The following is a 14144-nucleotide window of genomic DNA, read 5'->3' as shown; positions in this document are numbered from 1 at the left end:
GGGAAGCTGGGGGCTGAAGGAGACAGGAAATAGGGCCAAGTCAGCTCAAGGCACAGCCTTTCCTGGAGGCAGAGGTCAGTGCCAAGCGAAGGTGGCTAGGGAGAAGGTCAGCACCCCCCGGGGGCCGGCTGGTCGAAGCGGGCTGGAGAACGGGAAGGGGACATTCACCTGTGCAGGGCTGCGTGTTGCAGTCCCTGGTCTGGCTGTGGGGTCCCTGGCACCCGGGGTCCCCAGGAGCCGAGGCAGAGCACCTGCGCCCTCGGGTCTGGACGCCCCCATTACATGGGGCGGAGCAGGCGGACCAGGCGGCCCACTGACCCCAGACACCCAGCCCTGGGAGGAAGAGACAGCCAACAACGGTCAGGGACGTGGCAGAGATGAGGGATGGCCAGGGTGGGTGGGGGGCGGGGGGTCCGGAGGTCTGCAGGGTCTGAACAGCAGCCTCAGCCCCCACCACATCCACACCTCCAGGGCTGCCCCCAACACGCCTTCAGGCCAGGTCCACCCTGTGCATCCTCCGCTGGGCTTCCAGGGGGGCTATGACTGGGGGCCAGAGAGAAGCTTCTGGGCAACAGCCAGGTTTGCCTCCACCCTTCCCAAAGTGTTCTTCTCTTCATCTGTGCCTCACCCCACCCGAGGGCCCCCAGAAGGTGCCATACCTAGGCACACAGGGGGGCTGCAGGGCTCCTCCTGGGTGGACTCTCCTGGGCAGGACATGTCCCCAGGGCCAGGGCAGAGCCGGGAACGGCTGCGCAGGGCTGGGCCCCCTCCAGGGACGAGACAGCTCCGGGAGCAGGCGGACCAGGGAGCCCAGGGTGTCCAGCCCGGCACCTCTGCAAGGAAAAAGGTGGGAGGCTGCATGGGGCCCTGCAAGGCGGGGGTGGCTGGGGGCAACCGGGGTGAGGTCCGAGAAGCTACAGGGGCAAGAGAAGGGCTCGTGAGGGAGGGCGTGGTCTCTGCCCCTGCGGGACCCCAAACGTGGACCCAGGTCTCCCTCTCAGAGCTTAGCTTCCTGCTGAATCTGGTTTGCATAAACTCCGGGAGTCAGTGATGGACAGGGAGGCCTGGCGTGCTGCAATCCATGGCGTTGCAAAAAGTCGGACACGACTTAGCAACTGAACTGAACTGAACTGAATCTGGTTCACTGGGCCCCCACCTCTATCTGGGGGCCTGGAAGGTACCTCCACAAGCCCACACCCATCCTCACGTTTTATTCCAGAGCCTTCTAAACAACGGTCCTTCATTCAGCCTCAGTGAGGAAATCCTAGAGACCCCTCAGACAGCCAGCTGCCATTCTCCAACAGCCCCTCCTTCCTTCTCCTGCTCAGAACCTGCACCCACATCCCCTGGGCCCCCAGCTGCACCCCAACTTCCCTGCTCTCACCCTGCCCAGTTGCCTGCTCACAAAAGACCCACAGACCTCCGCTGGGATGGCTCTGGGCCCCCCTCCACCCCCCCCCCCCCCCCCGCCATGGAACAAGGGCATCAGTCTTGGGCTCCAGGAAGTCCTGAACTAGCCCTCTCTTCCTGCCCCCGCCCCCAGGTCCAGCCTCAGGCCTCCATCCTGCTGTCAGACACTTGCGCCCCTGCCCAGGCCTTCATCTCCTCCCGGGGGCGCCTCCTGAATGGGGGGGCTTCGCCGACCACCCAGCAGAGTGACCAGCAGGCTCGACCCAGCCACGCTCTCCTGGCAGGATCTGGAAGACGGAGGCTGGTGGGGACCCACCTGCTCCGCACGCCGAGTAGCAGGCCTGCAGCTCCTGCCTCTGGCCCTCACACGGGGCGCCCCCCAACGCAGCCGGAGGGTTGGAGGGGGACCTGCGGAGAGAGGCAGCGTGGGCACCGCTCCCCACCCCGCCCCTCGCCCCCCCACCCCAAGGCCCTCCGCTCGCCCCGTGCCGCCTCATCCCTTATGGTTCCATCGCCCCTCTGCCTGCACACCTGAACCGGGCCCTCACGCCAGAGCCACAGGAGCGGTCGCAGGGACCCCAGGACGACCAGGCTGACCAGCCGCAGGGCACGGGGCAGCCCCCTGGTTCACACAGCAGGGCCCCCTTCTCACACACGCTGGGGGGTGGCGGAGGGCCGAGGGCGGAGGTCAGGACCGGAAGGTGGGGACTGGCCCCTGACCCCGCCCCGCTCCCCCCCCCCACCTCCCAACGGCGGGCAGGCTGCCTGACCATCGGCTGCAGTTGTCCAGGAGGAAGGGCACGCCTGGCTGCTGCAGCTCTTCGCCCACAAGGCAGGGGCACTCGGAGGGGGGCAGGCAGCCCGCGTCCTGGAGAAGGAGCCCAGGGGGGCAGCGACACCCTGGGTGGGGGAGGGGGCTCTCAGGCCGGAGAATGGGGGACAGCAGGGAGGCGGGGTGGAGACAGAGGGCTGGTGGGCCTGCTGGACACCCACACTTCCCCCACCACCCCCGAGGACCTTGCCCGCAGCACCCCTGCTTGCTGGGTGCGTCTCACCCTCCAGACAGAGTCCGCTGCAGCTCCTGTTGGCCTCAGGATCCAGGCAGGAGGGTGGGCACGGTGGCACCAGCCCCTTCCGGCAGAGCTCAGCACTCACATGCACGCGGCCCTGCCCGCAGTCTGGGGGATGGGGGTGGGGGGGTGGAGGATGGGCACCAGGCAGGAGACACTGAGAGGCCCAGCGACGGGTCCCACAGCCCCACCCCCACCCCGGGGCTTCCCCCCTCAGATGCCCCCCCGCCCCAGCCCAGCTCCTCTCACCTGTGCCACCTGCACAGGGCTGCAGGCCGCAGGGTGCCCTCTCCTGGGGGGGCCCGGGGCAGGGGGCACCACCATTCTTGGGCGGGGGGTCCATACAGCTTCTCTGACGACTCCGATGGCCGCCCCCACACGAGACGCTACAGGGCCCCCAGGCCTCCCATTCAACCCACGCCCCAGCCACTGCGGGGGAGCGGGAGGAAGAATGGGGGTGAACCAGGCGGTGAACCCCAAGAGCTGCCACCCCGCTAGAGAGAGCAGGGCCAAGGGGCTGGGAAATCTGGGCAGTGGCCAGCGGGGTGGCTTAAGGCAGCGCCCCGAGGCCTCCGCAGCTTCCTCTCGTGTCCCAGGAAAGCCCCCTTAGGTGGGTAGGGCGGGTGACGTGTGGAAAGGCCTCTGGGGATCAAGGCTCTGGTCCCCGAAAATGGAATCCCGGGGCGGCGCGCCCCCTGGAGGCAGCGGTGAGAAGCGGGGTTACAAGGGCTGCCTGCGGGCGGAGGAAGGCCCGCGTGGGAAACCCTGGATGCAAGGATGCGGCGGGCTGCGGCCCCTCCCTGAACAAAAGCGCCGCGGGGCCTCGGGCGCAGAGCCCGGGACCAGCGGGGCCGCCTGTTCACAGCCTCCCTCTGGGGCGGGCCGGCCGCGGCTCCAGTTCCCACACTCCGGCAGGAAGGGGGCCAGGCAGGGAGCCGCCTTCGGACAAGCCCTCAGTGGGGAGGCGAGGCTGGGATGTCGGAGGGGGCTGTCCTCCTAGAGTCCCGAAGCCGGACACACGGGTCCCACGGGGGAGCAGGGGCATTTCCCCGTGAGGGTGTCCCACCTTGGGGGTGAGGGGGGTGCGGGGAGGCCTGGGAGGGGAGGCCGGTTACCTGGGCAGGCCTGCACGAAGCAGGGCTGGCTGCGGAGCCTGTCTCGTGGGCAGCTGCCCCCGGGCAGGGGCGGCCGCAGCAGCTCCCGGCGCTGGAAGGCGAGGCCCAGGCCACAGCTACGGCTGCAGCTGCTCCAGCCAGACCAGGGCGCCAGGCCACAGTCCACTGCAGGAACGGGTGGGCCGGGTTCAGAGAGGGGCTCACGCGGGAGCGGGCCCTCCCCAGGGCGGCCCCCGGCCTGACCCGGACCAGCCTCGCCCCTACCACAGCCATTCTCGTCCGAGCCGTCCTGGCAGTCCAGCTGCAGGTCGCAGCGCCGCTCGGCGGGCAGACACTCCCCACTGCCGCAGGTCAGCTGGCTCGGCGAGCAGAGGCCCCTGGAGGCCGGCAACCCAGGCAGGGTGGTGGTGGGCACGGTGAAGGGCATGGTGCCCACTGCCCGTGCTGGGGTTGGGGAAGGGCAAGGGCACAGGTGATTCCGGCCAGCGATAAACTGACCCCTTCAACCCCAGGCCCAGTGCAGAACTGAACCTGCTGACCCTGGCCTGGCCTTCCCTTCCTCCTGATTCCTCCCACACCCACCCAGCCCAGCACCCAGGCCTCCCTCTGCTATGAGTGGGGTGGTCTTCCATCCACACACCATCTCACAGTCTCTCCGTCAACAGCTCTTTGAATGTCCCAAGAGAAGCCAGAACAGTTCACTCCCCAGGTATCCCTTCCTGATGGATTCCCCCTGGAGTAACTGGCTAATACTCCATCCTTCCCGTTATTGCTTCCTGATGGATTCCCCCTGGAGTAACTGGCTAATACTCCATCCTTCCCGTTATTGGCTAATACTTGATTGTTCTTCTTTTGATTGAAAACTAGGCTTTGAGCATATTGGTCTACTTTGATGGATGGATAGATGGGTTGATAATGGATGGATGGATGGATGGATGAACAAACCTCCAAGGTCAGAGAGGTTTTATAAAACACCTATCCCATGGTGCCCCTTCACTACCAGCCAAAACACACACTGCTGGTTGTTTTAACCCAGTCGGTTTCCTTCCACTCCCCGTGGCCACTAGACTTTCCCAGGACCTTCTCATATATGCTAGAAACAGAGGTAGGCACCTCCCCAAACCTACAGCCGTCTTGACGTTACCACCCACATGGCACCGGACTCTCCAGGGTCTCACCGCAGGGCCTTTCATCAGAGCCGTCCAGACAGTCCTCTCTCCCGTCACACAGCTGCTCCAGCTCCACGCAGCCCAGAACCTTGCAAGGCACCTGGCCTGGGCTGCACTGCACAGGCGGGAAGGGCCCCAGCATGGTGCTCCGTTCTGTGGGCGCCACCGCAGCCAGCTGACAGGCCATCGCCCCCTCCCCAGCCCTGTCCTCTCTCCTCCATCACCTCCTAGCAACCCCCAGCCTCCCTCCTGACATCCACTGTGCCCTCCCTTCCTGCCCCTCGTGGGATTATGGAAAAGCAGGGAGTGGTCTCGGGAGACTTGGATCCTAGGCTTGATCCTCCCAAGCCCCTGAGGTCAAGCTATGTGACCCAGAGCAAAGCAGCCAAGCTCTCAGGGGCTCGGTTCCTCTACGGGGAAGCCGTCTCTACAGGGCAGGAGGCATCTCACCAGCAGGGACCTCGGGCGTCACCATGGGGTGTGGGGGGAGCACCGTCACAGCTGCCATTTCCGGTCTCAGGGCCTGTGCCTCCGGTTGGGAGGTGGGGCTGGGGGTCACGGTCTGCACAGATCCCCCAGGACTTGGGTGAGGCTCGGACCCAAGACTCGCTGGCCCCTTGCCTAGGAGTGCAGGAGGGAGGGGGAGCCCATCAGTTCCCTGTCCCTGAGATAAGGCCAACGTGGGCCCTCCAGAGGGTTTTCCAGGTCTTGGGGTGGTGACAGGTGACACCCCACCTTCTGAGGGGCTTCAGATCAAAATGGAAAGGGGACTTGGTCAACCCAGGGGCACAAGAAAGGTTTTAACTGAACGCAGAAAAAAAGCTGAGTTTTGAGTGAGATGTGTACTCTCCACTCACAAAGGCACACACAGCAGCCTCCAAGTGAAACTCACTATAAAGTCAACTCACTATAAAGTTTATGGAGAAACGCAAACGGCAGCAGGAGGAGCCGCCTTGCCAGAGACTCAGCACCAGCCCTTTACTGCAGGTACAGAGAAATCGGCCGGGAGCCTCCTGGCAGCTACAGGGAAAAGAGGGATGAACCTATTTTGTACAAGAGATTCATGCTTAAAAAGACAGCCTTTTTTCTAGAACCAGACTTGGGATGAGAGGAGACTTCGTCATGGGAGTCTGCATTCTGTGGACCCAAGCGATGGTTCAAGCGGCTTCTCACAAGAGATGCAGAAGCACTGCTAGCCAGGCTTCCGAATAGCTATCCTCAGAACTTTCTGGAAGGGACCATATGCACCAATTATAAGTGCTCCTGGGCTCACAGAGGGGGAAACTGAGGCTCCGGGCAGGTGGTGAGATGGACCCAACACGTCCCAAGAGAGAAGGTCATTCCCAGCTGCCCTGATAGCCCTCACTGGCCACCTTCGCTCTCCTGGGCCCTCGTGCAGGTGAAGGGCCAGGCGGCCATGGTTGCAGGGGGGGCTGGCACACAACGGGAGCCCCTTCCTTGTCCTATTTAGGACCCCGCTAACTGGGTGACCCTGGCTTCCCTGTGCCCACTGACAGACATCTGCTGCCTGCAAACGCTTCTGAAATGGGTGCCTGGCTGGGTGAGTGCGAGGGTGGGGGGTGGAGGGAGTTCTGGGCGGCAGCCCACAGATGGGCCAGGGGCCTGGGGAAGGCAGCCACCCCCTGCAGGGCACAGGCTCAGCCCCGGGGACCAGCCAGAAGCCTCGCACCCTGGAGTCCAGGATGGTGGGCAGGGGCTGGACCTGGCCAAGGAGTCCACGGGGACCACACCTGCCTCCCTGAGCCCCCCTTGCTCAGTCAGAGGACAAGAAGGGTCAAAAAACTGAACTCCAGAGATGTAACAGCCTGCCTGAAAGAACAGGCAGGCTGGCAGGGGTCGGGGGGGTGTGGCCAGGAAGGCGGCCTGGGGTTTGGGCACGTACCTGTGGGGGTCACGGGTGACCCCCGCCCGGGATGCCAGTGGTCAGCTTCTGCTTCTGCCAGACCCTGCAGAGAGAGGAGATGGTCAGCTGCCGGTGAGGCCCCAGCCCGGGGGCAGTTCAGCCTGGTGTCCAGCTTCTCATCCCCTCCGGGAGTGCACTCGGACCCCCAGCTCCAACCCTCTCCACGGCGCAGGGCAGAGCTGGGGTGTGCAGTCTTGATGTCGGGTTCCACACCCCCCAGGTGCTAGGAGCTCAGGAGCTGTTCTTCCTGCACGCCCAGGCTTGTGCCTGAGTGCTGGGGTCACTCTCCCTTCTGGGGTCCCCACCAGGCTGTTCTCCTGTGGGACAAGTGCCCGGCCCCCATCTCTACATTACCCACCACCTCCCATCCTTCAAGCCTTGTCCAGGAAGCCTCTGGGGCCTATGGGCTCGGGTTGGCTCTGAGCACCTGATGCCCTGGTACCGGCCTGTGGGCATCGCCACGCTACAGGTACATGGGCTTCTATGCTTCTCCCGTCTCCCTGACTCCTCCCGGCCCAGCATCTGCCCAGTGCTCCCTGCACCCTCTGGCCCCCAGCCCAGCACCAGGCTGGCCCCAGGAGGCCCAAGGCCGAAGCCCCAATGGAGAAAGGAATACCAGGGCTGCACAGGGAGGAAACGCTGGCTGACAGCGCAAAGGGAGTGAGGACCAGGGCTGCTGAGATGCTGGCGTGCCCCGGGCTCTGCGCCCCACCCACTGGGCTCGCGTCTCCCCACACACCTCGCTGGGCTGAGGGGGCAGCTGTCCAGGCTGGGCGGAGGAGGGCGCGGAGCTCCAGGCTGTGGACTCGATTCTGAGAGAAAAATAACCACGGGGCTCCAGGGGCCCTCCCAGCTTTGGAAGCCCCATCCCAGCAGGGGTCATCCCTGGGCTGGCCTGGGGAGGGCACTGCCCACTGAGACTAGACATGGGGATGCCCTCCACCATGGTCCCAAAGGTCAGAGTCCCCTGCAGGTGTTGTTAAGCAGAGGGCTGGGCGTCCCCCACCCCCCAGTGTCTGCCTCAGCAGGTCCGGACTGCGGCCTGAGAATCTGCATTTCTACCAAATTCCAGGTGATGCTGACGCCTCTGGTTCAGGGCCCACCCTCTGAGAACCACTGATCTCCAGCTCCAGGACAACAGCACAGAATCCCACGTGGGAAGGGGCCTCCGAAGGCGCCCAGCTACAGCGACTCAGCACATCCGGACCCACGGGCACTTTGGGTTGAAGGTGACACAGGCTCCTCCCACAAAGCTGGGCCCCCCAACCAAGGCTAGGCTGGGTGGCAGGGCGTCCCATACCTGCCAGCGCCTGCGGGTGGCGTTACGCAGCCCTCCTCATCGGAGCCGTCCTCGCAGTCCTCCACACCGTCGCACGGGGCCCCCCTGGGGGCACACTCGCCACTGGCACAGCGGTGCCCAGCCCCTGGGCACAGGGGCGCTGCCCAGTGGGGACATGGCAGGGTGGGTGGATGGCTGAGGGCTCCTGCCCATCCCTCCTGCCCACTGCCATCTCTCCCTCCCCCAGCCCAGCCTGTACCTGGCTCACAGCCCAGCAGCTCCACCCGCAGGGGGCCACCCAGGTTGGCATCACTGCGGGGGGCAGCCTGGCGGTGCCCATCAGAAGGCCACACCCGGACGTGCCGCGCCTGCACCATCCGGGCAAATGTCCACACTGTGGAGGGGCCATCCCAGTTCTTGGGGAAAAGCTACGAGCACAGGGGTGTCTGCTCAGGCTGCCATCATGACCCTGCCCAGTGCGCCCCCCTCCATCCCCCCAACCTCCATGGCATGGCATGGCATGGACCAGGCCATCCCAGCGATCATAGTCTCCCAGCATGAGTCATCCGGGCCCCTCAAGGCTAAGGGGCTCCGGTCCTAGTTTCCTGAGGGCAGGGTGCCCACTGCGGTGTCCCCAGGGCCAGGCCAGTGCCCACACGTGGCAAAGAAAGTGAAAGTGAAGTCGCCCAGTTGTGTCTGACTCTTTGTGACCCTGTGGACTGTAGCCTACCAGGCTCCTCTGTCCATGGGATTCTCCAGGCAAGAATACTGGAGCAGGTGGCCATTTCCTTCTCCAGGGCATCTTCCCCACCCAGGGATTGAACCCAGGTGTCTGGCATTACAGGCAGATTCTTTACCATCTGAGTCTCCCTGGGGAGGATGCTAGCCCCAGGAGGGCAGAGCTGTGCTCAGCTGCTCTCTGCACACCCCAAGGCCCTCACTGAACTCGCTATCACCCCAAACTCCCTCCCTCCACAGTAGGGTTTCTCACAGCCGCCCCCCATCTGAGCCACTTCGATCGTGTCTGATGCCCTTTCGACTGTGGCCCTTCTGCCCCACAGAACACTGTCCCTGCTACTAACAGGTGCTGAACAAGCCTCTAAAGTAGGAAATGTCCCTCCAGAGACAAGAAACCCCTTGGGAACATAGACTGTGGGCCCCACACAAAAGGGCATGGTGGGTTACTGGTCCAGGGAGCCCGAGTGGGTGGTACCTGGGGTGCAGGCTGAGTGCCAGGCCGGATGTCACGATAGCTGTGCCAGTGTAGACCATCACTGCTGACCTGGAGCCAGTCTGAGGACCCAGCCCCCTGCACTATGATGCCTGGGGGAGGGGCAGGGGGCAGAGCTAAAGCAGCGAGTGCCACCCCCAGCCTGCCATCCTCCACCCCTTCCTCCTCCAGCCCCGGCCTCTGCTGTCTCCCCACTGACCGGTGAGGTTCCTGGGCTGGAGCAGGTCGAGCTGCAGGTAGGGAGGCGGGGTGTGCCCCTGAGTATCAGCGTGCTCCACAGGGTTCCAGCCTGGCGCCCCCGGGGCAGGCCTCAGGACGGCAGCCCAGGCGGGGTGCTCCAGCTGCTGGGACGAAGCAGGCAGGCTCCCTTCGGGGAGTTGGGCCAGGCCCAGGGGTGAATAGCAGGGATCTGGGTGCACAAGAGAGGGGCTGGAGCCTGCCGGGGCCATAGTTAGGAAGGCACAAGGGGTGCTGTGGAGGGTTGAGAGCCCACATGGTTGACCTTGTAGGGTCACTGGAGGCTGGTCCAGGGAGGGCAGGGGTAGGGAGGAAACAGGTTGGGCTGAGGTTCTAGATCCTTAGGATAACCGTCCTCCCCATGGGAGGCAAGAGGTATAGTCCAGTGATCCAGTCTCCCCTCCCAGGCTGGACAACCCCTCATCAACACCCTCCTTCGGCCCAACAGCCCGTGGCCTTTACCTCCAGGGGGAGGCAGAAGGTAGGTGATCAGAAGGGCTCCGATCTGAGGGCTGGGGGTCGGAGCGGGCATGGGAGTGGCCATGGGGTAGACCGTCTGGTTCTCTCCTGGAGGCGGGGGAGGAGAGACAGGCTCACACCAGGCCCCGGCCCTCACCTCTCTCCACTTGTTGGAGCACTTTATCTCCCAAGACTTCCCTGGGAGCTTTGGCAACAGCGCCCCCCTCCCACAGCTGGGAAAGGTCCATCCCCAAATGAGTCAGGGGTTTTCGCTTCCACTGAATGTATTTAGAGAACACAAACTAAAGCCACCTGCCCAAAGCCACTTCAGGGGCCAGGACTGAGTGGCTGCAGTTCAGTTCCTGATCAAGGCTGCTGTCGCTAATAGGGGACCTTTGTGGGCACCAGAAAAGGGCATCTCTGGATGGAAGAGGTCTTTCAAGCTAAAGTCTGGTCCCCACTCGCCACGTAACTTGTGCAGTCAGCCGCCTGTGCCACTGTGCAGGCGGGCGCTCTCCTAACCTCAGCAGCCTGTAGGTGCACTTTAAAGATATGAAATCTGGGACCCAAAGTGCATCCGTTTTTGAGCCTTTGTATTCTGTTTTATTTATGACTCAGTTTCCAAGTAAAGACGATCTTGAAAAGTCCAACTTGGTCATGGTTGCTCTTAGAGGGAACAAGAAAGGAACCAGATCCAGCCCATCGTAACCAGAGAAAGGAAAGTACCCTCAAGGGTGACCTCGTGGGGGAGGTCAGAGGAGGCGGGCAGAGACTGAGGCCCAGTCTTAGGGGCCCCCACCCCCACCCAGAGGGCCCCTTCCTTGCCCAGCTTCCACAACCCAGGCTCCCCACCTCTGACTCCCTGCCATCGTCCTCCCCCTGGAACTCCTCTGCCGCCCCCCAGACCCACTCACCAGGCGGCACGCAGCGGCAACACGACTCCCCCACTCCCTCCACCAGAACCCAGTCCTACAAATGCAAGAGCGTGCGGAATTGGCCACCTGCCCCTCCCTGGCCCACTCCATCAGCTGCCACCCACAATTTTGGCCTCTACACACCGCTCCTCGCCCCACCCCTGCTGGCCACCCGGGCGCCCCCTGGCCCGCCTCACCTGGGGGCAGCTGCCCAGTGGGCAGTAGGGGGAGCAGCGTGCTGAGCCGTCATGCAAACACTGGCAGACCCTGCAGGGGCCCGCTCGCCAGCGCTCCCCCACGCGGTGGACCCGGCCATCCTGCTCACAGCCTTCACAGGGCTCTGTCTGGCACCTGGGAAAGGGGGCCACCCCTCACCTGGTGACCAGCCCACCCTGGCCTGCCTGAGGGAGGCATTTCCCAGGACTCGGGACTTTCGGTGATAACAAGTCCTGGAGAGTCCTGGGCCACAGGGGACACTTGGTCATCCCATCACCCTGACCCCACCCCTGAACCAGAGCGACTGCAGCTGACCCAGGAGAGGGTGGTGGAAGCAATTTGTGTCAAGGCCCTTGGCCAGTAAAGCCAGTCTCAAAGTGGGGTGGGCAGGCAGATATGGCTACTCCCCACCACAAGCCTCAACCTAGGTACCTCCAGAGGCACAGGGTGCAGACCAAAGGGTCCATATCCACCCCCAGACCTGTGGGCTCCCTACATCCCCCTTTTGGACCTACTGGGCATAAAACTGATGCAGAAGGCCAGGGGTCCCCAAAGATGTGCTGGGAGTCCTGGTGTTTAGACTAATAGGGCACACAATGGGGGTGGTCCTCATCTGGGCTCTGGCCTGTGGAAGCACTTCAAGTGAGGAAGGGCGCACACAGGCAGCTTCCCAGCTGGGAGCTGGAGGTGCGGTTCCTGGGGTACGGTACCTGCGGGCCTTGCGGTGGAGGCCCCGGCACTGGTGCCCTCGACCAGCCGGGCGGGGGTTGTTGGGGCTCCGGAAGGACCACTGGACGCTCCGGCTGCCACAAGGGCCCAGGCACTCACCCCAGGGGGACCACGCTGACCAGCCGCAGTTCACTGAGGAGGGGCCATGAGTCAGGGCTGGGGGAGGCGGGGCAGTCTGGGGGAGACCAGAGGCCCCTGGGGGAGACCAGAGCCCCTCGGGAAGGCTCGGGGTGGGGCTCACCTGCACAGTCTGGGCTGGGCTGGCAGCGCCGGGGCCGCCCGTCCTGGCAGACGCAGAGCTGGCAGTCAGTCTTGATGCGCTGCCCGGGCCAGTAGTGGCTGCCGTCCACCAGGCAGGGGCACTGCCGTGGCCACACGCACTGCCCCTGGGCAGCCAGCACCTGCCCCGCGGGGCACCAGCAGCCTGAGGGAGGCCCGGAGTGAGGCCTCCCTGCAGAGAGCTCGGCTGAGCGGACAGGCCCCCCGCACCCCAGGTCCAGAGCCCCCTTACCTGGGCCGCCACAGGGCTGGTCGGAGGGGCACGTGGCCTGACCAGAGATGTCATCACAGGTCAAAGGGCAAGGAACGCAGGCATGGAACACCCGCTCCCCAGAGCAGGTGACGTTGGGGCAGCCGTCCTGAGGGCAGGGCCCTGGGAGGAGGTCATCGCGGGTGGGTCCCCATCAGGGACAAGCTCCCCCGACCACCGCCCCTCCACCCTCCCTCCACCGTGCCCGCCTCCTGTCCACTCACGGGTCTCCCAGGTGCTGGGAGGGCCCCCGGGCAGCATGGCACAGGTCCGGCCACCGTTCTGGGGCGGATGGCACTCGCGGTGGCGAGCTGTGACGCCCCCGCATGGCTCAGAGCATGGGGACCAGCGCGACCAGGAGGTCCATGCACCGTCCTCTGTGGGGGGCGAGGGCCGGCCAGTGGGGTGGGGGGGCGGCTGTGAGGCTGGGGGAGGCCCGGCGCCCTCCTCCTCTTCCCCCCTGCTCTCCACAGGCCCTGCCCGCCACAATGGGCTCCTGGCGCCCAGGTGCCCCCCTCACCTGGGCAGGCGGCCGCAAAGCAGGCCCGAGTCTGGCGCTCTGGGCCGGGGCAGTGCCGCAGCACCGGCAGGCTCAGGGGCGAGCAGCGGCGACTCCGGCCCTGCGCCCCAGGCCCGCACGTCCGGCTGCACGATTCCCAGGGGCTCCAGGGCCCCCAGGCCCCACAGCCCTGCTCCTCTGGGGAGGGCCCTGCCGTCCCGGCCAGCTCACAGTCGGGCTGCCCGTCGCACACCTGGGGTCAGAACAGCGGGGTCGGGGCGACTCGTGCTTTGATGGCACCGGGGGCTCTGGCCTGCTGCACCACCCGCTCCCCAGCCTCACCTGCTGGAAACCGATGCAGAGGCCATCCGGGCAGGAGTATTCTGGGCAGGGAAGCCCTGTCCGGTTGGGGCCTCCTGGGGCCTGCAGCCTCTCTGAGGGAAGAGAAGAGAAAACACTTAGGTGGAAGGGAGAGCCACGTCCCCAGCCCTCATCAGACTTGGCCTCCATCAGGGGAACAGCATGCCCACCCTGTCCTCACCCCGGGGACAGGTGGGGAGCCCATCCCAGAGCCGCTGAGGGTTCGGGCACAATTGGGGAGTCAAATCACAGGGGAAGAGACCCCTGCAAGGGGACAGCTGGGTGGAGCCTGCAAGGCGTGGGCCTCCAAAGGCATGCAGGGGTTGTATGCATGCTAAGTCACTTCAGTCTTCCGACTCTTTGCGACCCCATGGACTGTAGCCCACCAGGCTCCTCTGGCCATGGGGTTCTCCAGGCAACAATACTGGAGTGGGTTGCCATGCCCTCCTCCAGGGGATCTTCCCGACCCAGGGATCAAACCCTAGTCTCCTGTGTCTCCTGCACTGGCAGGAGGGTTCTTTACCACTAGTGCCACCTGGGAAGCCCAAAATGTTAATCTCTCAGTCGTGTCTGACTCTTTGTGACCACATGGACTAGAGCCCACCAGGCTCCTCTGTCCATGGGCTTCTCCAGGCAAGAACACTAGAGTCCGTTGCCACTTCCTTCTCCAGGGGATCTTCCCAACCCAGGGATCGAACCCAAATCTCCTGCCTTGCAGGCAGATTCTTTTACCACTGAGTCACAGGGGAACCCTGGAGGGGGCCAAGTATGAGATAAAAACCACCCAGCCTGGCTTAGAGACATCTTTGGGAGGGTGCAGGAAAGCAGGCCATGGGAAGGGGAGGAAATGGAGCCTATGGACAGCGCCACCCCCACCCCCCAGGTAGTCAGGACAGTGAAGGTCTGACTTGCAGGGACACAAAAGGAGCCCCCAGTTTTGGTGGGAAGAGGCTGAGGGGAGACCCCAAAACAGGTCCACCCGCTGCGGCACAGCCACTCGGCC

The 14144-nt window shown here is 64.4% G+C and overlaps 1 protein-coding gene across 1 annotated transcript in view; it reads right to left on the bottom strand.

The window, feature by feature from the left end:
• The window catches only part of LOC129658756 (SCO-spondin-like), a 51625-nt gene that overhangs the window by 23171 nt on the left and 14310 nt on the right, over positions 1-14144 (bottom strand). Inside the window, 26 exon segments of the mRNA XM_055589596.1 lie at positions 169-333; positions 660-833; positions 1727-1818; positions 1942-2067; positions 2181-2310; positions 2466-2588; positions 2730-2909; positions 3596-3760; positions 3860-4039; positions 4774-4917; positions 5215-5385; positions 6668-6731; positions 7428-7500; positions 7989-8127; positions 8227-8395; positions 9181-9290; positions 9398-9607; positions 9898-10002; positions 10809-10863; positions 11006-11159; positions 11735-11885; positions 11995-12177; positions 12265-12405; positions 12507-12659; positions 12803-13034; positions 13124-13215. Coding sequence (XP_055445571.1) covers positions 169-333; positions 660-833; positions 1727-1818; positions 1942-2067; positions 2181-2310; positions 2466-2588; positions 2730-2909; positions 3596-3760; positions 3860-4039; positions 4774-4917; positions 5215-5385; positions 6668-6731; positions 7428-7500; positions 7989-8127; positions 8227-8395; positions 9181-9290; positions 9398-9607; positions 9898-10002; positions 10809-10863; positions 11006-11159; positions 11735-11885; positions 11995-12177; positions 12265-12405; positions 12507-12659; positions 12803-13034; positions 13124-13215 — 3681 coding nt within the window.

Source organism: Bubalus kerabau, chromosome 8 (assembly GCF_029407905.1).
Source record: "Bubalus kerabau isolate K-KA32 ecotype Philippines breed swamp buffalo chromosome 8, PCC_UOA_SB_1v2, whole genome shotgun sequence".
NCBI lineage: Eukaryota > Metazoa > Chordata > Mammalia > Artiodactyla > Bovidae > Bubalus > Bubalus kerabau.
This window is presented reverse-complemented; position numbering and strand designations above follow the sequence as displayed.